Source organism: Pleurodeles waltl, chromosome 4_2, assembly GCF_031143425.1.
Source record: "Pleurodeles waltl isolate 20211129_DDA chromosome 4_2, aPleWal1.hap1.20221129, whole genome shotgun sequence".
Classification (NCBI taxonomy): Eukaryota; Metazoa; Chordata; class Amphibia; order Caudata; family Salamandridae; genus Pleurodeles; species Pleurodeles waltl.
In genome coordinates, this window is record NC_090443.1 from 1,043,799,838 (window position 1) to 1,043,827,090 (window position 27,253).

At 49.7% G+C, this 27,253-nt stretch overlaps 1 protein-coding gene across 3 annotated transcripts in view; it reads right to left on the minus strand.

Moving 5' to 3' along the window:
* The window catches only part of LOC138293694 (transmembrane protein 176B-like), a 56,440-nt gene extending 29,417 nt beyond the window's left edge, over positions 1-27,023 (minus strand). The window contains exons 1-2 of one of the 3 annotated variants that reach the window (XM_069233006.1): positions 26,212-27,023; positions 20,093-20,254 (exon numbers count right to left, since the gene is read on the minus strand). In XM_069233006.1, coding sequence (XP_069089107.1) covers positions 20,093-20,245 — 153 coding nt within the window. In that variant the 5' untranslated portion in view covers positions 20,246-20,254; positions 26,212-27,023. The remainder of the gene's footprint in view (positions 1-20,092; positions 20,255-26,211) is intronic. The other 2 variants (XM_069233008.1, XM_069233007.1) reach the window with 2 other exon arrangements.
* Positions 27,024-27,253: the final 230 nt, after the last annotated feature.

The window sequence follows — 27,253 nt, forward strand, 5'->3', positions numbered from 1 at the left end:
CACTTCGAAAAAACAGTGGTATTACCACCCGCACAAATGTGAGAAAGTTATCAGAAATGTTATTTCCACAAATGACTCTTCTATAATGTAAAAAGCAAACTCAAAATTAAAACAAATATCATACCTCCCAGTTGTGTTAACATAGTCACTGCAAATAGGTATTAACCATAGTTTTGCCGGCTCCTTTAAATCAGGCCTTCAGTGCACTGATTTGAAGCACATGCAGTGTTTCACATAAGATCAGTCATGCACAGCAGCACTTTGGGTTGTTCCCATCCATCCAATCTGGTCTCACTGGGAACCAACACATAACATCTTTGAATGCCACCTCATTAGGTCTGGCCTTTAAGACAGCTTTAGCTGGCTCATCAGACTATTATTTGTTTAAAAAACATACATAGTATACCCAATTGGGTAAATGGGCTTCAATAATAGGTCTGTTAAACTGTCATTCATATTTCTGCTTCCACCCACCTACAGCATATTGAATGGTGCAATGAGACAGCCGGCTCTCCCCTTCACTTTCAGTGACTGCACAGAGCCAGTGATCATTGTTAAAATCCACCTCAAAACAATTATTTTCTGTTCAGTGACAAAGCTGGTTCAAAGTGTGCTTTATTTTATGTTTTGTATATATTACATTTAAATACATGCTATTTATTTTGCCTACAGATCAGGTGCCCAGTTTGATGGCAATCTATCTCCTTTTTAAGGTTGCTGCAATAAACAGTAGCTGCCTGCAGGTTTGTGGTAATTAACTCTCTCTTTAACAAGTTAAAATAATAAAATGTAGGTCTCAACTGAAAAACCTGTTATTTAAGAAACATCACTAGTAAAAAGGCCACTTGACTGGACGTTGGCTTTTGACAGCCATGTTTAGGTAGCTCCTTAGTTTTCCATTATATTTTGCATCATATACTTCCATTAAAAAGAAAATTAACCATAGCACCAGTGAAAGCCAAACCTATTGGCTTTGACATTGCTTGTTTTTAAGTTGCTTCTGTCACAGTGAACAGGATCTGTGTGCACTGCTCTGATGCAGCTTCGAGGCAGGCCATACCTGTATTAGATCAATAAAGTATAAAAAAAATTCTTCCTTAGTAAGGTGATGACATTCTTGAAATCAGCTCATGGAACTGTATATATCAAGTTCAGTCGCTGTAGATCAGGTCTCTCTTCTTCGTCTAACGAGGACGGAAAATACTGATTTCTAAATCTGGTGGGTTTTCATAGCTTCCTGTTCTTTTAGATTGCACAATGTGGAGCTTTGCAGGCTCACTGATGGCAGGCCTCAAACTGGTAATTGTTTATACAAACAATATACAAAATGTCTGTGCAGAAGGATCCCCGCCAAGAGCAGAAACAGAAAGCCCACATGCATAGACATGCACAAAATATTCCCCCATCAAATAGTTGCCACAACAAAGGCCCAGGCCCTGAGAGAAGAGATCTCAAGCGGTGTCATCACAGTTAGTTCAGTCACTCCTAGAATTTGCTTCACATTCTGGGACTTCAGGTTGTAGGCACCATGAAACACCAACAGACCAAAAGACACTATCAAACTCCCAAAGTAGAACAGAAACAACATCAGATCCCTAAACATTAAAAGACAATACCAGACACTTCAATGCCCACACACAGGCAGCAACTACTTGACACCAAGAAACTAAAGGACTCCAGTAAACACCCACAGACACTGCTAGAAAACCATACTGTCTTATAGATTACAAACTACCAGGAGACCAATAAGGTTCTCAGACAAAATACAATCAGCACTATCAATCAACTAACCACTAACAGCCAGTATTAAACTATCCTTTTAAAACCAAATATCCATAGAAACGGTGAAACTAAAGGAACTAATCAAACACCCAAAGACCAACAGACACACTATCAGCCACCATGAGGCCAAAACACAAACTCCCAAAAAAGAGAAGAAGCACTATCAGACACTAAAATAATAACCAACAATACCATATACTTCAATATCCAGACAAGGGCAGCAACTACTTGACTCCAAGAAACTAAAGGACTCCAGTAAACACCCATAGACCAACAGACAGTGCTAGACAACAAGACAGCATAAGATATTATGAGCCACCAAGAGACCAACTGGGGCTTCAAAGACAACAAACGCCAATCAGCACTATCAATGGAATAACCACCAACAGCCAGTATTAAAAGATCCTTCATAAACCCAGATATCTAAAGAAACAGTAAAACTTAAGGAACCAATCAAACAGCCAAAGACCAACAGACACACTATCAGTCACCATGAGGCACTATCAAACTCCCAAAAGAACAACAGATGCTATCAGACACCTAGACCATAACAGACAACACTAGACACGTCAATGCCCACACACAGGCAGTAACTTCTTGACTCCAGTAAGCACTCATAGACCACCAGAGACTGCTAGATGCCAAGAGAGAATAAGACATTACAAACTACCAGGAGACCAACAGGTGATACCAGACAACCCAGTCTAATGGGCACTAACAGGCAGATGAACACCAACAGCCAGTATCAAAAGAACCTTCATAAGCCCAGATATCTAATGCTATCTAAAGAAAGCTTGAACCTAAAGCAGCCCATCAGAGACCAACAAACACACTATCAGACACCTAAACAAAACAGACAATATCAGAACCTTCAATATCCATACACCTACACAAACTACTTGACAAAATTGCCACCTGGCACTGATTCTTTGAAAAGGGAGCATCATGATCCCACTGACTCCTCACCCCCTGTGAAATGTGCCGGGCTTCATTCTGTTCCCAATCATTTTCAACCTTTACATACAACTCCTTGGAATCCTACTCAATTAAAGCAATAGGGTCTAATTTAGAGTTTGGCGGATGCACATGGACTGTCAAAAACAGTCTGTTCACCCATCCGCCACCACAGAGGTTCTTCTGTCTTATTTAGAGGTTGTGGTTTGATAGACAAAAGTCTGTCCTTTGTCCCTGATCTCACACAAAATGTTCAAGATTAACTTTGTATATAATTGACAAAAAACAGATAACACAATCCTCCTACCCGGGCCATTACACATATTTTAATAAAACATGAATACAAATAAAAGTCTGGGGGTAGGGCAGAAAAGAATAGTGTCCTTCCACAGTATGTGTCTAATTGGATTCAGGGGTGGTGCTTGCCCACAGTCCTTTGCAGAAGTATCCTCCTCCGGTGACTATCCATTCTAATGGAGCAGATGGTAGTCTGGGTACCTACTTTTTGGGATGGGTGAGGCTGTAAGAATTTTTCACAGGGGACAGGGTCTGTGGTCTCAGAGGAGGAATGTTTATGGGAATGGTGAGGTTTATGGGGAAAGGGCAGTTCCATGATATGGGGTGATTTATAGACATCTGGCATTGCAGAGGGAGGTGAAGGAATTGGCTCAACATGAAAAATTGGGGTGGTCTTTGCAATGGGGTTAGGTGTTGGAATGTGATCACGGGGTGGAATGGGGACAGATGCAGGTGTGCTGGAAGAACTGGTGTAAGAGGAGTCACTACCAGAGACAAGACCTCTCTGTGTGGCAAACAGGGCAGAGTGCATGTCATCCAGGATGTAAATTACTTGAGCTAGTTGCCATCTGTTACCCTGGGTGGCATGCAACAATGCTGTTTAGACCACAGAGAGGTTCTTTAAAACCTGCAGTGCATCCACTGACACCTATGCTTGCCGGATTGGAGTAGGGGAGTGGTGCCTGTTTACAGACTGGGCACTGTCTTGGTACCTGGTGTACTGTAGTGAGGGTGGTGCTGGTGGGAGAGTTGGTGGCAGCCATAGGAGCAGATGTAGTGACCTGTGATCTACCAGGTGCCACCACAAGGGGCTGGCCAAAGTCTCAAGCCTCAGAATCTGATCTTCTCTCTTGCAGAGCTAGTGCGATCCTTCAGCATCCATCTTATGTGGATGATAAGCAAATCATTGTGTCTATCATTGACAATCTGCCTTTTGTGGATGATAAATTTAAACATTGCATTTCCAGCATTAGCATCTGGATGAAAGAGAACTTCTTAAAGTTAAATGTGGACAAAATGTAGGTACTTGTATTTGGGTCCCAGGACTCCATCTTGTCTGAAGTATGGTGGCCAGAGGTTTGTGGCCCACTACCGATCCCAGGGGAGTCCGCAAACAAATTTTGGGATCCTTTTTGACAAATCTCTTCATTTTGACGCACAGTTTAGTCTTCCTACTAGCACTTATTTCTATATCATCAGGGCTCTTAGAAACATTTTTCCTTTTATTCCTCCTAAACTGCATAAATGAGTAGTCATTGCTCTGATTACATCACAACTAGACTATTGCAATGCATTTTGCTTGGCCATCAATAACTCCTCTTTTAATATACTCCAGGTGATTCAGAATGTGGGCTGTGTACCTCATTCTGAACATTCCGAAGCATCTCTCGGTGAGGGATAGTATACGCGCTCTTCACTGGTTACCAGATAGAAAGCAGATAATCTTTAAAGCACTTTGCATGGTTCTTGGCTTTACACCACAGAGGGCCCAGGCATCTTAGCTCTCGCTTTAAGTGGCACATGCCACGCAGACCTCTGAGATCAGCATTTTGCAGAAAGGAGATTATAAGGTCCTATTTGGGATACCTATATATGTGCCAGATGTTGATGGCCGTGGCGCGTCAGAAACACTGTTTGACATAAATAAACGTGTTGTTGTTTTACAGGGAATACAGCAGTTCTGCTATGAAAACTCATCTGCCTATGCTGCCATCTTGGGAATTATGTTTTGCTGACATCAATGGTCTGGATTCCTAAAGTGGGGGATCTGCTTCAAGAAAAGATTCCTGTCAAAAAGGAGTTTGGCCAGCATATAGAGCACTGATTCCAGTCCTGGAAGTACACAGTACCAGACCTGTAATTTTACCACTGCTGCCTGGTTCCAAAGAAAACTGCTTTGATCATTTGACAACATCATAATGTACCATGTGGCCCATCCTGCACAGTAGACCAAGAGGATCCCTGGGTAGTTACCCTTCCCCTCTCACTACCACACGCAAAATACCTCTTTAACACTCAACAAAGCTTCCGTAAGTACCAATGCTACAATTGTCTCCCCGAGTTTTGGGAGGGCGGAGAGAGAGCTTCTGTTAATTCCTGTCACCTGTTTATTGACAAGACATGTCCAAACTGTTGATCTATTCTACTCTAGTTCAACAAAAACGGATGACATTCTTTATTCTGAACCACCAGCTTTGGGTCCATCTACCAGTTCTGCACTGAATCCTATTTGCGCACAGACTGCTACTGGTTACTTCATCGACATAGATGACTTTTCATCAAATTCTTCTGATTCTGCAACTGCACCAGTATCAAAGACATGTAAGCTGTATGACTGGCTTAAAAATAGCTACCTGGTTCGTCCATGGTACTATCTATGGATACAATTGACATTGCTTGCCTTCCTGCTATGGATAGGCTATGTCATTATTTTCTTTCTATTGATACATGGTCATTATCTTCCTGAACACGCTGCTATTGAACTGGTGGATGAGGTTCTGACACTTTACCTTTCTTCACATGAGGTCCGAAGAGATTTGTCCCTTGTGAACATTTCAGCTGTTCCGATTCCAGATGGGATTGTTTTGGATAAAGTTACATTCAATATATTTGGCCCGACTGAGGTCATTCAAATTCCATATGTGTTTTAAATTTCTATGAGTGATGTACTTACAGCTGGGGTTCTTTCTGATGATTGGGATGTTAAAACAGTTGATTCTATGCTTTCTGAGCTTGAATATTACACTGTATTTGAAAGTGAAGATGTTTACATGAATGCAGCAAATTATGGGGAAATGTTCTGTTATCACCATTACAGACATTACTTTCTGAACCAAGCTAGCACCTCGAGATCATTTTTTATTCATACAAATTGGGAGCATTGTTTGACTCCACCAGTGAAGAGTTAAAAAAATTACGTAGAAAAGTTTACATATTTTTCTGGGCACAATGCTAAAAAAAAGGTCCTACTATTTTAAATTGCCTCCTTCGAAAGTTTCCTTTGTTTCCCGGCTTGCTGATGAAGGCCACAAGTTTTGTAGAAACAAGATTGATTTAGAAAGTGTCTGGGGAACAGAAGAATGGCAACTACAGGGTAGGGAAGCTTTATTTTGGACATGCCTTATTCCTGACTAAATTTGCCCAGTATCTCCACACCAGATACATTTAACAATTGGTAACATTTTTTAAATGTTACTGAAGAACAGCTCACTACTTAGGTTCAGGATGGTTCCTTTAATTCCTCACCTTCACATCCCGGCGGGTGGTTATTGTGGCCAGTGAACATAAATGGTTGTCATGCACATTTTGTTAATTCCTCAGGAGGTTTCAAAGCAAGCAGACCGGACCCTCGCTACATCACGGCTCAGCACTCGGGTATCATAACAACATATAGGGCCTCATTACAACATTGGCGGTAAATCCCGCTTACCGCCATGCAGAAGACCGCCAACACACCACTGCGGCATCGGAATTCCGCTACAGCTATTACGACCCACAGCTCTGAATCCGCCATAATCCAGACACCCACACAAGTCCACAACACCAAAGGTCAGTGATAAACTGGCGATAACAAAACTGACACCGTCACGCCAACAGGAATACGCCCACACTATCACGACCCACGAATCCACGCGGTGGTCTTTCAACCGCGGTATCCCATTGGCCGTACACACCGCCGCGCTCAAAACACACACACATTTACAAAACACAACCACATTGGACAATTCCAAATACACACACCTGATACACATACACACACCACTCCCACACACCCAATCCAATATAAAGCACACACCCACATCACCCACAAACCCTTATAACCAAACTTTCGAAAGAAGGCCAGAGAGAGACACTACTAGAAACAACACTAGCATCCACAGACACACAACATCATCACTCACACAACATCCACGCACCTCAAACAACACCCAACAACACAACCCCTCACACATCACAACCGACACAACCTCACACATCACCTACACCACATCATGGCACCTCAAAGACACCCCAGGTTCTCTGAGGAGGAGCTCAGGGTCCTGGTGGAGGAAATCGTCCGGGTAGAGCCACAGCTATTCGGATCACAGGTGCAGCACACCTCCATTGCAAGGAAGATGGAGCTATGGTGCAGAATCGTCAACAGGTTCAACGCAGTGGGACAGCATCCAAGAACTAGGGATGACATCAGGAAGAGGTGGAACGACCTACGGGGGAAGGTGCGTTCCATGGTCTCCAGACACCAGTTTCAGTACAGAGAACTGGCGGTGGACCCCACCTCCTCCCCCACAACTAACAACATCGGAGGAGCAAGTCTTGGCAATACTGCATCCTGAGGGTCACTCAGGAGTAGCAGGAGGAATGGACTCTGGTAAGTTAGATCTTATTTACCATATCCCCCCACCCCACCTGCATGCCATCACATACCCACACCCTCACCCTCACCCCCAGCACAACTGGATCAAGATGTCCAGCCCGGCCCATCTGGAACCTCGGGACAGACGGTTCCCCTGACACTGGCACAAGCCACCAGAGAGCCTCCCCCCTCAGGAAACACCACCACAGCACCCACCCAGCGGGCCCATCCCTCTGTCCGCAGGACACGTCAAGCAGCAGTGTGTCCACCACTACAGGAAACCCAGGCAAACCCACTACCCCAATAAAATCAGGGACCTGGAGTCACTGGCAGTGGGCACACGGTTCAGGGGACAGAGGAACAGGAAAACAGGGGAACTGGGAGGACTGCTGTGCAACAGGGGGAGGACAGGCCCAGGGAACCCACTCTCCACGAGGCCCTCTCCAACATCATGGGAGCCTCATTACAACATTGGCGGTAAATCCCGCTTACCGCCATGCAGAAGACCGCCAACACACCACTGCGGCATCGGAATTCCGCTACAGCTATTAAGACCCACAGCTCTGAATCCGCCATAATCCAGACACCCACACAAGTCCACCACACCAAAGGTCAGTGATAAACTGGCGATAACAAAACTGACACCGTCACGCCAACAGGAATACGCCCACACTATCACGACCCACGAATCCACGCAGCGGTCTTTCAACCGGTCATGCTGCTATTCCTCAGAATGTAAGCGTCATGCACTGAGCCAGGAAATTTGGCATTCACATGGGAGATGTACTGGTCGGCCAAACACACCATCTGCACATTTATCGAATGGTAGCTCTTCTGGTTTCTGTACACCTGTTGACTCCTGCGGGGGGTACTAAGGCCACATGTGTCCCATCAATGGCACCTATGATGGGGATATGTCCCAGGGCATAGAAGTCACCTTTGACTGTGGGCAAATCCTCCACCTGAGGGAAAACGGTGTAGCTGCGCATGTGTTTCGGCAGGGCAGACAACATTCTGGACAACACGTTAGAGCACATTGGCTGGGACATCCCTGATGCAATGGCCACTGTTGTTTGAAAGGATCCACTTGCCAGGAAAAAGAGGACTGGCAGGACCTGCACTAGAGGGGGGGGATTCTTATGGGATGGCGGATGGCTGACATCCGGTCTGGCTCCAACTGGGCACACAGTTCATGGGTTGTTGCACGATCAAGTCTGTAGGTGACTATTACGTGTCTCTCTTCCATTGTTGACAGGCCCACCAGCGGTCTGTAGACCGGAGGATTCCGCCATCTCATCACCTGCCCCAGCGGACGTGCCCTATGGAGGAGAACAGCGAGCAGAGAATCAGCCAACACTGAGGTATCACAATGTGTTTTTTGCAGAAACGTTATTAATCTGTAATGTGCCTGTTACTGTGTGTATGCAAGGCCTACATCGGTGTGCCACATTTAAAATTAATGCCATGTGGCCCCCTGAAATGGCGGCTGCCTGACCTGTAAGGTGGGACAGAGGGATATGAGGTAACTACGCTGGCGTTGTACACTGTTGCGGTAGGCGGCCGAAGACCGCGGCGCAATCCTGAATTGGTTAACATTGAACCCTATGGGTCCGAGGAGCCAATGAGGATGTACCCCGGCGGTGACGGTATGCACCGCCGCGGACGTGACTGCCATTTTCTGTCTGTTCACTCACTTGATACCTGACCTTCAACAGGAGAGGACCTACACTGCAAGTGCTGCTGTGACCTCAGTCTGGAAGCGACGATGGCTCATGTGTCTGGGGAAAGGGCCCCTTCCTTCACTTCGGAGGAGTTGCAGAAACTAGTGGATGGGGTCCTCACCCAGTACACACAACTGTACGGTCCTCCAGACAAACAGGTGAGTACACTGTGAGCATACTGAATGGGCAATGGCTGTTTGGAGTGGTGTGGATGGAAGATACATGGGAGGGGAGTCAAGCCTGCATGAGCAGACGGTGAGTGTCTGAGCGTCAGAGCAAGGGTGGGTACATGGGCCAATGAGTATGACGGTCCGGACGGGTAAAGATTTTCCTTTTCCCCTGTACTATTCCTCTAGGTCAGCGCCCACCAGAAGAAGGATATTTGGCGTGCCATCGCCAAGGACGTCCGGACCCTGGGGGTCCACCACAGACGGAGCACCCACTGCCGGAAAAGATGGGAGGACCTTCGCCGCTGGAGCAGGAAGACGGCGGAGGCCCAGCTGGGGATGGCCTCCCAACGTGGGAGGGGTGCCCATCGCACTATGACCCCCCTGATGTTCAGGATCCTGGTGGTGGCATATCTGGTGTTGGATGGGCGCTTGAGGGTATCACAGCAGCCACAAGGGGGTGAGTACAGTCACATTCAGCTGACTCTGCACGCATTATGAGTTGTCTGGGTGGGGGAGGTGGTAGGCAAGGTCCCTTCTGAAGCAGGTTCAGTGGCACCCTAACCCCACTAGTGGTTAGTGCCATCTACACCTAGTCAGGCTCCTGTGACTTCCATGTGTACAGCAATCAGGCTTAGGCCTTGTACCCCATGGGCATGTGATAAATCTAGGAACTATAAGTGCATTGTGTAGTGCAGAGGGCTGCTGTGTCTGTAGTGTCCGCCAACGGTAGTGGTGTTGCATGCACTGAACATGTCTTTGTTCTGTCTTCCCCCCCCCCCTTTTTGTGGTCTCCCTGTTCTTGTGTGCAATAGCATCATCAGGCAGAGGAGCAGTGGCACCAGAGCAGGAGGGAGATGCATCCCACTTGGCCCTGGAGGGCGAAACAACAGAGTCTGAAGCCACCAGTAGGACGGAGGGCGAGGGGAGCTCCACGCCGGGGACAGGAGGTGACAGCAGTGACAGTGACTCCTCCTTTGATGGGAGCTCCCTTGCAGTGGTGGGCCCCTCTGTGCCCCCGCATCAACAGGTACAGTCGCCACCCCCCCTACCAGCACTGCCCTCCCGGCAGCCCCTCAGCGTGTGTCCCGTGCCCGCTCACCCAGGAGGGTGGGCATCTCCTTCGCCCCAGGTACCTCAGGCCCTGCCCAGTCAGCCCTTCTGCCCTCAGTGAGGAGGCTATTGACCACCTGAGATCCCTCACTGTTGGGCCGTCTACCATTGTGAATGCCATCCAGGGTGTCCGGAGGCATTTGCAACAAACAAATGCATACCTGGAGGGCATTCATTGTGGCCAGGCAGCCCAACAGAGAGCATTTCAGGCTCTGGCCTCAGCACTGATGGCAGCCATTGTCCCTGTGTCCAGCCTCCCCCCTCCAACTTCCTCCACCCAGACCCAATACCCTGTACCTCAGCCTATCCCAAGAACACCATCAGACCAGCATTCACACACCTCAACACACAGGTGGCTCAGGCAAACATAAGCACCACACATCCCACAGGCACTCACACAAGCATCCTACCCATGCAGACATACCAACATCCACTGCCTCCACTGTGTCCCCCTCCTCCACATCTCCCTCTTCCCTCCCTGTCTCGTATACACTCACACCTGCGTGCACTACATCTTCAGCCACTACCTCCATCACCAGCATGCCCATCACCACACACCGCTAACGTGCACTCACCACCCTCACTACCATGCACACATCCCCAGTGTCCTCTCCCAGTGTGTCTGTGAACCCTCCTCCCAAAGTACACAAACGCAGGCACACACCCACCCAACAGCCATCCACCTCACAACAGCCTCCGGCCCATGCACCTTCACCCAAATCCAGCAGACGTACACCTCCTACAACCACTACCTCTTCCTCCACTCCCATACCCCCTCCATCTACCCGTCCCAGTGTGTCTAAAAAACTTTTCCTGGATAATATTGACCTCTTCCCTACACCTTCCCCCCCGTCCTTCCCCTAGGGCCAGGCTTTCCAGGTCCCAACCCAGCACCTCAGCCACCACATCCCCAGGCACAGTGGTGCCAGCAACTGTGGGCTAATGGAGTGCGCCAACTATCGGGGCTGCCAGTGTGCCACGGAGCGAGGGCAAGGACATCCAGCCACCTGCCAAGCTCAAAACGTTGCCCACATCCCGGAGGGAGAAGGCGAAAACACCTGCCACCAAGGGGTCAGGAAAAACGAAAGGGGATAGTGGTAAGACAGCTGCACCACCTTCAAAGGTGGGGAATGGCCAGAAACTGAAGGGCAGGTCAGGAGAGGGCATGGTGGCACCGACTGAGGGACCAGAGTCACACCTTCTGTCCAAGTCGACGCCAACCTGTACGGCGGAGAAGACCGCCGCCTGCACCGCCACAGAGCCTGCCGCCAGCACTGCTGCCACAGAGCCCGCCGCCAACACCGCCGCCACAGAGCCCGCAGCCAGAACCGCCACCACAGAGCCCGCAGCCAGCACTGCCGCCAAGGAGCCCGCAGCCAGCACTGTCGCCACAGAGCCCGCAGCCAGCACCGCCGCCACAGAGCCCGCAGCCAGAACCGCCACCACAGAGCCCGCAGCCAGCACTGCCGCCAAGGAGCCCGCAGCCAGCACTGTCGCCACAGAGCCCGCAGCCAGCACCGCCGCCACAGAGCCCGCAGCCAGCACCGCCGCCACAGAGCCCGCAGCCAGCACCGCCGCGACTGACACCGCCGCAAGCACCGCCGCAACTGACACTGCCGTGACTGACGCCGCCGCAAGCACCGCCAGCGGCCCAGCGACATCCTGAGTCAATGGCACAATGGCAGACAGACCTGTACTGAAAGGGGACCTTGTGCACTTTAAAACCACTCTTCGAAGTCTCCCCCACTTCAAAGGCATTTTTAGGTATATAAGCTGGGTCTCTGACCCCACCAAATCAGACACTTCTGGAACTGAACCTGCAACCGTTCAAGAGGTACTGCTTGGCTGCCCAAAGGACTCATCTGAACTGCTTTGCTGAGAAGGACAGCTGCCCTGCTGCCTTGCTGCCCTCTGACTTTGCTGAGACGTGCTCTCCAAGGGCTTGGATTGAGCTTGCCTCCTGTTTTCTGAAGTCTCAGGTCCAAAAAACGTCATCCCTTCAGGAAACTCTTTGCGCACCGAAAAATGATGCACAGCCCGCCGGAAATGATGCACAGCCTGCCTTGCGAAGAGAAAATCGCTGCACCGTGAACTGGAACAGCCTGACTTCCCGAGTGAAGATTTGACGCAGCGCCTGCCTTGTGACAGCAAATTCGATGCATCGCCTACCGGATCGATGCAACACCTGTGACTTCTTCCCGCACGCCCAGGATTTTCCCTGCATCGTACCTGGGTGCCAAAAAGATTCCCGCATCACAGTGAGGAACCAAGACGCGCTGGAAATCGACGCAAGGCCCTTTGCAGCGTGGAAAGAAACAACGCATCATCTGTCACACACCCTATTTTTCCACGCATTTCCTCCTCTGTGCTCTCAGCGCATGTTATTTTTTAAGCAAACCAGGTACTTTGTGTAAACAAGAGACAACTGTTGATTTCTAAGATTTAAGACTTGTGCTTATTGAATCTTTATCGTTTTGACCTTAATTTAACCAGATAAATATCATATATTTTTCTAAACCTGTGTGATGTAATTTTGTGTTGTTTTCACTGTGTTACTGTATGGTTTATTGCCCAAATACTTTCCACGTTGCCTTCTAAGTTAAGCCTGACTGATCTCTGCCAAGCTACCAGAGGGTGGGCACAGGATAATTTTGATTGTGTGTGACTTACCCTGACTAGGATTGTGGTCCCTATTTGGACAAAGGTGAATACCTCTGCCAACTAGAGACCCCATTTCTAACATCAAGGAATACCTTAGTCTTCTTTCAGAGGGACTTGACTTACAAGATTTCTTGTTAGGTCCTAGAAAGCCACTCTCCAAATGTTTTCTGTATGCCATGTATAATGAGATCTGGAAGCTTTTGCAGATGGACGCTGCTGCACATTTAAGGCACATCGACAAAGAAAACATGGAAAAGGCTTTAGCCGTTTTTGATAATGGTATGAATACCTTGTCCAATATCACCTACACCCCAAATAACATTGTGTCTTCTGCAATAGACAATATTCTGAATGACATGTCCTTTTTACATCACGGACAAAGTCAACTGAGGTCCATCATGTAGATAGGTTGGATTTTACAGGTTCTTAATAGTGGCCGTGTGCCCTGGCAGCACATTAACTCTATTGAGTTATTTACCGCATTTAACTTGACCAGGCAACAACAGCTAATGGCTAAGAAAGAAGCAAGTTACATCATGCTTAATATTGAGAAATTGGAAAAGTCACCCTTCACTGTAGCAGAAATTCCCTCTTCAGTATGGCTTATACATGGAGTGATAAATCTGCCCATTTCAACATTTCAGTTTACGGACTGCTTAAAACATATTGCAGTTGGCAGAATTGAGTGGTTAGGGGACAGTTATATCCACAAGGTGTTGGAGTTGCCTTTCCACTAGAAATGTCTGAATGGCGAAACTGAGTTCTTTCTTAGTGGAAGCGAATGTGAGACTACTGTTAGTCATTCTATGATTTGTAAGCAGGTGTCCTTGCACGGCACTTGCAGCATGGCCATATCGAATTTGGCCTGGTATTTGAAGGGTACTCTCGTCCATTTGATTCACCCAGTATTTCAGATACTTTCCAATGGAAGTTTTGTTATGCTGAATGATCAAAGCTGCTGTGAATGAAACCTGGAACTGCCTATGTAATTTCAGTTTCCCAAATTGTATCTTGTTGCGGCCATGTGTTGTTTTCCCCACACAAGCGATAAAAGTAGCAGACTTGTGGCCGCACATTTTGACATGCTGAGCAGACTAAAGGCACTACTGTTTCAAAAGTGGTAGCATGGATCGAGCAGTCCAGGGCTTCTTGGGAGGGAAGTAGACACAGAAGGGTGAGCACAGGCTCACAACTCAAAACACGGGCAGCAATAAATTATTGTCCAGTCAGATACTTGCTTTTATGAAAAAAGGAGTATTTACATACCAACATAAAGTAAAATAGGACATTCAGAAACAATACTCACAGTCCTGTCAGGTCAGTCATTTAGTGTTTCATTGGTGAGTCCCTGTCTCCCACTCCCCTCCAGCTAGCTGTAGTGGTTGTTCCCCATCCATTAACTATAGGAGAAATTCAGGTTAAGCCCCACTAGTAGACTGAGTTTCGGGAGCCCCACTCTGACTGAGTAATAAAGTCAAAAGTGGTCCAACATTGAAGCACCACAGACAAGCAAGTTCCCCCGGGTCCATCTTGCCCAACAATCAGTCTTACCCACACCAGCACAATCTGAGTGACCACAGACTCTGAGTGCACCCCCTTCCCAGGTGTTAAAGTCACAGTGGCTGCCTCTGGTAAGTCTTTTACACATGGCCCAAGAAGGCTGCGGTCGGGTGTCCTCGATTTCCTCGCACGCGGTCCTACAGTGGCAGCCAGGGCTTTTTAATGCTCCTACGATGCTTGGTAAGTTCCATGGATGGAGGAAGGGGAGGGTGCAATGATCCTGGTGCTGGTCCTCCATCAGCGCTTGGGTCACCACACCAGCCTCCTTTCTCCGTCGATGGTTTCGATCTTACCATGCTCATTACATTGTCCCAGTGGCCCCCCCTTGGCATACGGGGTCACCATTCCTCTTACGTGCATGGGCAATAGATCGATCGGCACAGCAGAAAACTTCATGGTGCCCTCATCTGGTTTACTGGATCACTGATTGGATACCGCACATGGGCTATGGCTTGATCACTATGGCAGCACTACTCACGGTGCCCCCACCTGGCATAGGTGGTGGCCAACTTGGGCTGTCAACGGGTGATGACCCTTTTGGGCACAGCTCACTTTGCTCCAGCCCTCCTCAGGCATATGGGGTTGCTGACTTTCCCCTGAACACAGGAAATGACTCGATCTGTGCAGCAGCCATCTCCTTTCACTGCACTGTGGGGTTTCACACTCCAGGAACCCTCCACTGGAGCTCGAGCTCACTTCTTCCAATGCTCTCCTAAGCCTCACAGGGAACATTGGTGTTGACCAGCAGGCAGGCTCTAGTGCTCCATGCTTCAAGGGCAGGTGGTCTTGGAATCCTTGGGTGATGTCCCCTCAACCAGATAGGAGACTAGCAAGCCCTCGAACCCAGTCATGTTTACCGACAGAAGTCTTGCAGAGCTTCTTTTTCTCACACAGCCCAGCTGGCTGCTTGACAGTGGATACATGTTAGAGTCTCAAGCTGTTATTTTTATAGTCAATTTCCAGACACCAAACGTGATGTAGAGCCTAAGGGACTGATTTATATTTTGACAATTAGGCTGTCCCCTGCCAGGAAGACAGAGTTACTTACTCTGTTGCCCTGGCAAAGGTCTGACTGCCAAGTAATGAAATGTCGTTCAGTTTGACAGGCATTTTATCATTCACAGAAGCCGCTGTCAAAGTGGTTCCTGTGAATGCATTGGAACTTTGCAGTATGGTTCTGAAAAAACATGACAGAACTGTACGGTAAAGTTTCTAAAGTTTTTTTATTTTAAAAACCAAAACCCCTAAGTGGGTTTTTGTTTTTGAAACTGGAACAAAAATGCCTCTCTTGCCATGGGAGTTATCCCCCATGGTGAGAGGGGCATGTTTTGATTTTTATTGCACCTTATCACCAGGGTTTTTCTGGCAGTGACGGGCAGTAAAAAACAGTTATATATCCACCCATCCAAACTGGGTGGGCTGATATATAACCAATTCTCAGATGTCCCATACTCTGTCAGGCCATTGGAGAAGTTTAGCCATTAAGAGATTTAGGGCCTGATTTAGATTTCAGCAAGTTACTCTTTCACAGTGGTGAAGGGTAGCCCATCTGCCAAAATATAAATCCTATTACATCCTGTGGGATTTATATTTCGCGGTCAGGATATCCATCACCATTCTGAAGGAGTAATCCGCCGTCCAAAATCTAAATCAGGCCCCAAGTCTCTGCCATGGCCTAACTATGGTCTGCTTGTTTCTAAATTTGCTGGGCAGACCATTATGTTGGCAGTGAGCATACTCATTTGTGACAGAGTATGCTTACTGCCAACTTATAAATCAGGCTCTGAGGCTCTGAAGTCTGTGTTGGGGTTCTGCTTGCTTTTCAAGTGCCCTCTCTTCTGTTCTCTCTTCCTCCAGAAAGCCGTCTGTCACAGCAGGAGCCACTCCAAGTCTGATAGACTGCAACACAGGCCACAGATGTGACTAGAGGTTCAGGCCTGCATATCAGCCACAGGGATATGTGTCCTATAACGCTACCACTGGGCCTCAGTCCTGCTCTTCATGATTCTCTTATCTGCCCCATCTCCTTCCTGAGATGCGCCCAGGTCCCTCTCAGTGACCGCTCTTTGAATCAAAGAGCACCTATTGAAGTTTACGAAGAGCCTGTCTCTCCCTTCCTCTAGTGGGTCTCATCCAGCTTACAGGAATGCAGCAATACATAAATCTGTCCTGAGGGATCCCTCTACCTCCTTTCCTCTTGTTCCTCTAGTTAGACCTGGGTCTGCCAAGATAGAACCCAGAGTCCTCCATGTATTATCCTATTCACAGGCACACCCAGCCCACGCATATAGCATACATGAGCTGCGCAGCACTACAACCAATATGAATTGTACCATTCACAGACACACATACACTCACGCATGCATATCATATACATGCACTGCACTATCCCTGTATTATACCATTAACAGCACAAAAACACTCACACAAGCATATCATATACATGCACCGCACAATCCCTGTATTATACCATTCACAGCACAAAAACACTCACACAGGCATATCATACATGCAGTGTACAATCCCTGTATTGTACCATTCACAGGCAAACATACACCCAGCACATGTATTCCACACGTGCACTGTGCAGCAAACAGATGTAGGCAAAGGGTGAGTTAAGCACACAGTAGCAGAACTTTAAATGATTGAGCCTGTTGGCCTCATTTCAGTGGCACAGGAAAAAAGGTCTGTTCACGCCTACTGATCACTACAGGGTTTGCTGCCACCACTGCACTCATGCTGCTTAACTCCTGGTAAAGGCAGTAGCCTTTCATCTCTATGAGGGTAGCGCTGTAGGCACCTGTTCTGCTTAGCTTCAAACTAAGAGGGAACAAAGCTAAAGAATGCAAAGAATGCAGCACTCTTAGTCTGAGTAATGAATTTATTAAGGCACTTCCCAGATCTCAAATAAAGGCACACAAAAATATGAACAGGCGCATTTAACTTGATTGCACTAAAACATGTGAAGATACCAAAATAATCACAGCAGTTAAACAACGACAGGCAGAAAAAGTGCAATATATCAGCAATGAATATGTATGCAGTGGATATATATATATATATACTGTATATATATGCATATATATATATATATATATATATATATATATATATTTATGTATGCGCACAGCAAAGCTGGATAATTAAGAATTAAAATACATCACCAGTGGGATAGAATCCAACATCATCCTTGCCAACGTCAAGGTGTGGAACCCTGGACAGCTAAGAAAGGAGAAACACTCCCCAGTGGGACTTGGTTTTTAAGCAGTGCATCCACCCTCAAAATAAGCTCCTTCCACCTCAGCGACAAGCTTCCCCACCTTAGATACCTTAAATGAACCCTATAGAAGGGTCTGTTAACCTTCCCACTCCCTTTGAGTAAGTTGTGAAATTCAAGCGCTGGCTGTACTTGGTCTGTGTCGAAAAAACGCAAAGGAAGTGACCAGGCCCCAATGCGCATTCCCGAGACAGAGCCATACCTTTCTATGCTGTAAACATTCTCATCCTGGTACACCCTTATCACCTCCGCATCCTCCATGATATGTTCCCTGCTCTGGTGAGAAGAGTGAAAGCACATTCAGGCCCTCATTCCGACTTTGTGGTCTTTTTCAAAGACCGTCGAAGCCGCTACAGCCAACAGACCGCTATGGGCGGAAGTCCGACTCTGTCAGCCTGGCCGTTGGAGTTGAAGAGGCGGTGCGTCGCTAGCACCGGCACGCAAGCAAGACTCTGCCTGTCGTATTACGAGCCGTAATACGGCCTGGTGGAATCTTGCTGGTGTGGTGGTGCTGGCGGTGCAAAACCGCCAGGACCCATCCCCTCCCGGATGACCAGCTTGCCGGAAAAGGTAAGGTGACTGTCTGAAAAGGGGGAGAGGGGAGTGTTGGGTGCATGTGTGTGGTGTGTGCGTGAATGTGTGCGAATGTGGGTGTCTGAGTGCGTGTATGTGTGTGCGAATGGGGGTGTCGGAGTGCGTGTGTGTGTGCAAATGGGGGTGTATGAGTGCATGTTTGTGAGCGAGTAAGTGGGGTGTTTATGTACAAGTCTGTGAGTGAGTGGGGGTGCATGTGTGCAAGTGTGCAGATGACAGTGTGTGTGCAAGTGTGCGTTTGCGGAGGGGTGTGTGTGAATGTATGCGTGCATGGATGGGGTGGCGTGTGCATTAATGAGGAGGGGTTAGGGGTGTGAATGATAGTGGATGGGGTGCATGTGTGAGTGATTGTGGATGGGGTGGGGGTGAGTTAGTGTTTGTGGATGAGGAGGTGGGGATGTTTGTGGGGGCGTGTGTGCGTGTGCATGTATCTGTGTAAGTGGACGGGGAGTGGGGTGCATGTGAACAGGGAGAGCAGGTGAGTGTATGTATGCGGTGCAGGGGGGAGGGGGAGTGAGTGTATGTATGCGGTGCAGTGGGGAGGGGGAGTGAATGTATGTATGCAGTGCAGGGGGAATGGTAATGTTTGCGGAGGGGGGTGCGTATGTGTGAGTTGGGGTGTGTGTCAGTGTGAGAGTGAGTGGAGGTATTTGGATGGATGTGTACGGTTGAGGGGGGTGTTTGAAAGTGTGTGGACGGGTGGGGGGTATTTGTAAGTGTGTGGACAGGTGGGGGGGTGCATGGAGGTGTGGGGACATGTGTGTATATGTGTACCGGCGACAGGAATGAGAATTCCTGTCGCTGGGTGTGTTACCGGCAGGGTTTTTGTGGCGGGGTGACTACTATGGAAAGCCTGGCAGTCTGCCGCCCTGTAATCCGGCCATCAGTCTGAGGCCTGCCACCTAGCTGGAGGTGCTCACTGACGGCTGCGTCGGTGCGACTGCACCAGCGGGCCAGGCGGCGTTGTGGCTTCTGAAAACCCCATAACTTGTATTGCAGCGGACTTTACCGCCGGATCCGCGGCGGTAAGACCGCCACAGCGAACCTGGAGGTCTTATGACCACCAGCCTCGTAATGAGGGCCTCAGTGTAGAAAACAGGCTGTGCATGGAAAAATACCTGCACCACTGATGTAACGGCATTTGAAGCTAAGCTAAGCACGAAAATTGAGTCAGTGGTCAAGATAGAGTTGGTGGTTCAGTACAGATAGCATTACAGAGCCCCTCCTCATCCCTAAGCACCGCAGTCCATGAGACAGGCCTATGCCATGGCACACATGCATGATCATTGTTCACCCACGACAACAAAAAATCAGCATTAGAGTTCCACACATTTGTGCAGTTGGGGCAATCAGGGCAGAGGTGCCAGTCTATTACAATGCGAGGGACATTTCCATGCCAACAAAGTGCATTATATTCTGCAGCACTTGTAACAATACAGACATGATATCTATGTGCACAATCTTAAATCAGCCCCAATATCTGTTGTACACATTTAAGAGCAAAACTAACTTTTTTGAAAATATGCAGAAATGTTTATGACTTAAAAAACACTGTTGGCCTGACTGCAGGTTTGGCAGAGTAGTTATTCCATCACAAATGTGTTTGATATACCTTAGCAGCTGGCTGTCCCTTCCATGCGGCCTTGGTAGAGTTCAGCAGGGAGGCCATCCCTGAGGGCTCGTTGATGTTGAAGTTAATGGCCTCTGGCTCAGAAGCATTGCTGAGGGTTTCAATGTCACTGGTTTCCACGACACAGGAAGACATGGTGTCTGTCTACAAGGAGAGAAGGAGGGAGTCAGCAAAGCCTGAGAACCTGCGTTTAAGAATTAACTATTCAATACGCAACTGTGTCTTCAAAACAACTGTAGGTTCCAGTCTTATGCAAATTCCCATTCTTTTCACTGTAAACAAAGCCAGTTATGGGTCTTCAAGGAAGGGGATGAGGTATCCAGGTGGGTCTTTGGACCAGTCATTGTTTATGAGTCTTCAGAAGATTTCAAATGTCTGTGAGGCTGTGGGTGTACTGGGGCAGGGGCAGTCATCAAATCTTTCCCCAGGTATTTTTAAGGCAGGTGGTGCAGTTTGTAGGGTGGTCGCCGCCTGTCACTGGGCTAAGGAGAGATCATGGGCGGAGCCATGCAGGGGTGTATCCACTTTGAGAGGAAGCAGAATGAATTGTTAATTAAGAAATACTTTTTATTTAAAGGAGTTAGCAGGTAGAGAAGACATGGGGAGAATGGCCTGTTCACTGGTTGCAAAGGCCAGCTGAGGAGGCTTAAAAGCATGGTGGGAGGCTACTGACAACAAGTACGTCCAAAAGAACTATGAAGAGGAAACAGCAAGAGGTAAAAAGGGACTGAGTGTAGGGTAGGTAGTTCTGGGAAATAGGAAATGGTGGTTTGATTTTGGGAAGGGATGGGGAACAGTTCACGCATGAAGATGGTGAGAGACTAAGAAGGACTTGGAGGACTAAGACAGAGTAGGTTGTTTGAGATCTCAGAGAGAGAAGGAGGCCAGTAGGCCCATGTGGTGTGTCATTTATAGGAGGAGTAAAGAGCGATAATATTATAATAGCATCCTAGGTTAGGTGTAGTCTATAAGGCTTAGGAGATAATGCTGCAAAATATGGGCGAGACACGCAAACCTATGTAATTAAAGCTGTCTTTTTCACTAAAAGTGTCATCCCAGCTTCAGACCACAGTTTCGTGAATTCTGGGTAAATATCTTTTATCTGCCTGTGCTTCAAACTGTAATTGTGTATTAAATAATGCAAATATTTATCAACATCTGTCTACATGGGTTGTCCCGACCCATCACATCTGGTCTCAGAGTTTCGGCGTACATTACTCTCTCTGACAAAATATGGGTATTAAAAAGTTGCTCTGTGAGAATCCTTGTTAGGCCTTCTCAGAAGATACAGTAATGCACTTAGCCACTTGTAATTTTGTATACCTTTGTAATTTTACGACTGTGTGTCAGATACTTGTCTTGTGGGAATGATTACACTCAAAACAGAAGGCCAGAGATGGCTGTGGGGACAAGCCTGGTTGGTGCACTAGGTAAAGATATGTCTGATACCATAAGTGTAATCAACTTGTTATGAAAGGTTACAACAAAGGTAGCAGGTCTAGCCTATTTATTGTGAAAACATTTGTTAAAGCCAGTAGGCCTTTCACAATGGGTTGTTATCATCTTTCATTATGTGCTATGGTCAGGTATTTACATCTAATCTCACGGATTACCATAATAGGCAAGGGTTTTGGTTTCAACCACCCACTCTGACATACACGGGGGTGTTCAATGTGACGAAACTACTTGACTCTGAGAAACTAAAAGATTCCAGTAAACACTCATAGACCAACAGGCACTGTTAAACACCAAACAGATTAAGACATTAAAAGCCAACACGTGATCTACAGGGGCTATCAGACAAGAAAAGCCAATCAGCACTATCGATGAGCTAACCACAAACAGCCAGTATTAAAAGATCCTTCATAAATCCAGATATGTAAAGAAACAGTGAATTTAAAGGGACCAATCAAACACCCAAATACCAACAGACACACTATCAGACACCATCAGACCAAAAGGCACTATCAAACTCCCAAAGAACAACAGACACACTATCAGACACCATCAGACCAAAAGGCACTATCAAACTCCGAAATACCAACAGACACACTTTCAGACACCATGAGACCAAAGGGCACTATCAAACTCCCAAAGAATAACAGCCAGAAAATAGACAATATAAAAGTTTCAATACCCAGACACCCTTAAAAATTACTGACTCCCAAAAACTAAAAGACAGTGCTAGATATGAAGACATCAGCCGAGTTTATCACCCACTAAAAGGCTCCCAAAGACCAACAGGCACTACTAGGTAGCTAAACACCAACAGTCAATATCAAAAGAACCTTCATAAACCCAGAAAGCTGAAGAAACTACTAGACATCTAAAGAAAGTACTAGACACCCTGAAACTAAAGAAACCCATCAAACACTCACAGACTTTCAGACACATGCTGTCAGACACCGACAATACCGACAGAATCAGACACCAAGGGGGTCATTCTGACCCTGGCGGTCACCGACCACCAGGGCCAACGACCGCGGAAGCACCGCCAACAGGCTGGCGGTGCTTCCTGGGCCATTCTGACCGCGGCGGTAAAGCCGCGGTCAGAAAAGGGGAACCGGCGGTTTCCCGCCGGTTTTCCCCTGGCCCAGGGAATCCTCCATGGCGGAGCTGCTGGCAGCACCGCCATGGGGATTCCGACCCCCTTCCCGCCACCCTGTTCCTGGCGGGTGTTGTGGGGCCCCTGGGGGCCCCTGCACTGCCCATGCCACTGGCATGGGCAGTGCAGGGGCCCCCTAACAGGGCCCCATAATGATTTTCAGTGTCTGCTTTGCAGACACTGAAAATCGCGACGGGTGCCACTGCACCCGTCGCACACCAGCAACTCCGCCGGCTCCATTCGGAGCCGGCTTCATCGTTGCTGGGTCTTTCCCGCTGGGCCGGCGGGCGGCCTTTTGGCGGTCGCCCGCCGGCCCAGCGGGAAAGCCAGAATGGCCACCGCGGTCTTTTGACCGCGGTGCGGTCATTCGGCGGTTCCCGCCAGGCGGGCGGCTACCGCCGCCCGCCGCGGTTGGAATGACCACCCAAGAGACCAAACCAAACACCCAAACAACAATCCACATCACACATCCAAGGTAAGGGTGTGACTTCCTGCAACCAGGCACCTAGAGGAACTACAAACTACCATGATAGTAACTTAACCTCAGCCCCATAGAGACTATCAGACAGCAAACGATACACAAATCACAGTCGACACGAATAAAAGGAAAGAAACTAAAAGAGAACAAAAAGCTAACATTCGTAAAGCACCCAAGGACAGTCTAACAAAAGCCCCAGGGTTTGGAAGAACAGTGCAGTTATAGGCAGGTATAGACAGCCAGCAGGAGCCGCACCTTAACTGGGAGTCACTGAACTAAACATAAAGCACAATACACCCTATATCCCTGTACCCAGCCCTGGTGCCCTGAAGCTGGAGCCTGTGTCTGTACCCAGCCCTCCTGCCCTGTAGTAGGGGTCTGTGTCTGTACCCAGCACTCCTGCCCTAAAGCTGGAGCCTGTGTCTGTACCCAGCACTCATGCCCTGCAGTAGGGGTCTGTGTCTGTACCCAGCACTCATGCCCCAAAGCTGTAGTCTGTATCTGTACCCAGTCTAACCTGCCCTGAAGCCGGTGCCTGTAGTTCTGCCCAGCTCCTCCTGCCCTGTAGCAGGGGCCTGTGTCTGTACCCAGCTCTGCTGCCCTGAAGCTGGAGCCTGTGTCTGTACCCAGCCCTGCTGCCTTGAAGCTGGTGCCTGTATCTGTACCCAGCCACTCCTGCACTTCAGCTGGTGCCTGTAGTTCTGCCCAGCCCCTCCTGCCCTGAAGCTGGTGCCTGTATCTGTACCCAGCCCCTCCTTCCCTGAAGCTGGTGCCTGTAGTTCTGCCCAGCCCCTCCTGCCCTGACACTGGTGCCTGTGTCTGTACCCAGCCCCTCCTTCCCTGAAGCTGGTGCCTGTAGTTCTGCCCAGCCCCTCCTGCCCTGACGCTGGTGCCTGTATCTGAACCCATCCCTCCTTCCCTGAAGCTGGTGCCTGTAATTCTGCCCAGCCCCTCCTGCCCTGACACTAGTGCCTGTAGTCCTGCCCAGCCCCTCCTGCACTTCAGCTGGTGCCTGTAATTCTGCCCAGCCCCTCCTGCACTTCAGCTGGTGCCTGTAGTTCTGCCCAGCCCCTCCTGCCCTGTCGCAGGTGCCTGTGGTTCTGCTCAGCCCCTCCTTCCCTGAAGCTGGTGCCTGTAGTTCTGCCCAGCCCCTCCTGCCCTGACACTGGTGCCTGTATCTGTACCCAGCCCCTCCTTCCCTGAAGCTGGTGCCTGTAGTTCTGCCCAGCCCCTCCTGCCCTGACGCTGGTGCCTGTGTCTGTACCCAGCCCCTCCTTCCCTGAAGCTGGTGCCTGTAGTTCTGCCCAGCCCCTCCTGCCCTGACGCTGGTGCCTGTATCTGAACCCATCCCTCCTTCCCTGAAGCTGGTGCCTGTAATTCTGCCCAGCCCCTCCTGCCCTGACGCTGGTGCCTGTATCTGAACCCATCCCTCCTTCCCTGAAGCTGGTGCCTGTAGTTCTGCCCAGCCCCTCCTGCCCTGACGCTGGTGCCTGTATCTGAACCCATCCCTCCTTCCCTGAAGCTGGTGCCTGTAATTCTGCCCAGCCCCTCCTGCCCTGACACTGGTGCCTGTAGTCCTGCCCAGCCCCTCCTGCACTTCAGCTGGTGCCTGTAGTTCTGCCCAGCCCCTCCTGCCCTGGAGCAGCTATCTCTACCTATGCACAGCCTCCTGCAGCAGGTGCCTGAACACCCCCACCACGTGCCTGTACTGCTCTGTACTCAGCCCCCTCCTGCCTTGAAGCTGGTGCCTGTATCAGTGCCAGCCCCTCCTGCCCTGACGCTGGCGCCTGTAGTTCTTCCCAGCCCCTCCTGCCCTGTAGCAGGGGCCTGTGTCTGTACCCAGCCCTCCTGCCCTGAAGCTGGAGCCTGTATCTGTACCCAGCCCCTCCTGCACTTCAGCTGGTGCCTGTAGTTCTGCCCAGCCCCTCCTGCACTTCAGCTGGTGCCTGTAGTTCTGCCCAGCCCCTCCTGCCCTGTCGCAGGTGCCTGTGGCTCTGCTCAGCCCCTCCTGCCCTGGAGCAGCTATCTCTACCTATGCACAGCCTCCTGCAGCAGGTGCCTGAACGCCCCACCACGTGCCTGTACTGCTCTGTACCCAGCCCCTCCTTCCCTGAAGCTGGTGCCTGTAGTTCTGCCCAGCCCCTCCTGCCCTGACGCTGGTGCCTGTATCTGAACCCATCCCTCCTTCCCTGAAGCTGGTGCCTGTAATTCTGCCCAGCCCCTCCTGCCCTGACGCTGGTGCCTGTATCTGAACCCATCCCTCCTTCCCTGAAGCTGGTGCCTGTAGTTCTGCCCAGCCCCTCCTGCCCTGACGCTGGTGCCTGTATCTGAACCCATCCCTCCTTCCCTGAAGCTGGTGCCTGTAATTCTGCCCAGCCCCTCCTGCCCTGACACTGGTGCCTGTAGTCCTGCCCAGCCCCTCCTGCACTTCAGCTGGTGCCTGTAGTTCTGCCCAGCCCCTCCTGCCCTGGAGCAGCTATCTCTACCTATGCACAGCCTCCTGCAGCAGGTGCCTGAACACCCCCACCACGTGCCTGTACTGCTCTGTACTCAGCCCCCTCCTGCCTTGAAGCTGGTGCCTGTATCAGTGCCAGCCCCTCCTGCCCTGACGCTGGCGCCTGTAGTTCTTCCCAGCCCCTCCTGCCCTGTAGCAGGGGCCTGTGTCTGTACCCAGCCCTCCTGCCCTGAAACTGGAGCCTGTATCTGTACCCAGCCCCTCCTGCACTTCAGCTGGTGCCTGTAGTTCTGCCCAGCCCCTCCTGCACTTCAGCTGGTGCCTGTAGTTCTGCCCAGCCCCTCCTGCCCTGTCGCAGGTGCCTGTGGCTCTGCTCAGCCCCTCCTGCCCTGGAGCAGCTATCTCTACCTATGCACAGCCTCCTGCAGCAGGTGCCTGAACGCCCCACCACGTGCCTGTACTGCTCTGTACCCAGCTCCTCCTGCCCTGACGCTGGCGCCTGTAGTTCTTCCCAGCCCCCCCTGCCCTGCAGCAGGCGCATGAACCCTCCTCCCTGCTCCCACCTGCCTGTACTCTGTGCTCGACCTCTGGGGATCTGTAGCTGACGAGGCGCTGTTATCCCCTTGTTTGCACTCAGCAGGAGTTGGGGGACGTCCTCTGTCACCCTGTAGAGCTCCTCTGATCGATGTTGTGAAGGAGGGGGCTGGTCTCCTCTGATGGCTGCTGAGGGGTTAGGGGCAGGTCTCCTCTGATGGCTGGTGTGAGGGTGGGGAGGGGGCAGGTCTCCTCTGATGGCTGCTGTGAGGGAGGGGGCAGGTCGCTTCTGATGGCTGCAAAGTGGAGGGGGGTTAGATCTCCACTGATGGCTGCTGTGAGGGTGGGGGGCAGGTCTCTGATGGCTGCTGAGGGGAGGGGGAGGCAGTAATCCTCTGATGGCTGCTGAGGGGGGCAAGTCTCTTCTGATGGCTGCTGTGAGGGAGAGGGGGGAGGTCTCCTCTGATGGTTACTTTGAAGGAGGGGGGCAGGTCTCTGATGGCTGCTGTGACGGGTCAGGTCTCCTCCGATGGCTGCTGTGAGGGGGGAGGCAGGCCTCCTCTGATGGGTACTTTGAAGGAGGGGGGCAGGTCTCTGATGGCTGCTGTGACGGGTCAGGTCTCCTCCGATGGCTGCTGTGAGGGGGGAGGCAGGCCTCCTCTGATGGGTACTTTGAGGGAGGGGGTCAGGCCTCCTCTGATGGGTACTTTGAGGGAGGGGGTCAGGTCTCCTCTGATGGCTGCTGAGGGGGAGGGCAGAGTTTGCAGAGCCAACTCCCCTCCACACCGCTGGCTGCTGTGCGAGGGGAGGGCACAGTATCAGATACAGTCTCCAGTTCGACATCCTGCCAAGCAGGGAAGGGCTGATCGGAAAACACTGTTGAAAGAAGCTGAACTTTGGAAAAGCCCAAAATAAGTCCGACCCCCACAATGAAGACGATTGACCACTAAAGAGAAACCTGTAGTTTCCAAAAAGTGAAAATGCTCTTTTTAGGTTAATTACTATATGCATTTATTTCCGATGATGACAGTCTGAAAATGTGGCTTTTATTTGGTCCTCGGTGGTCTACGC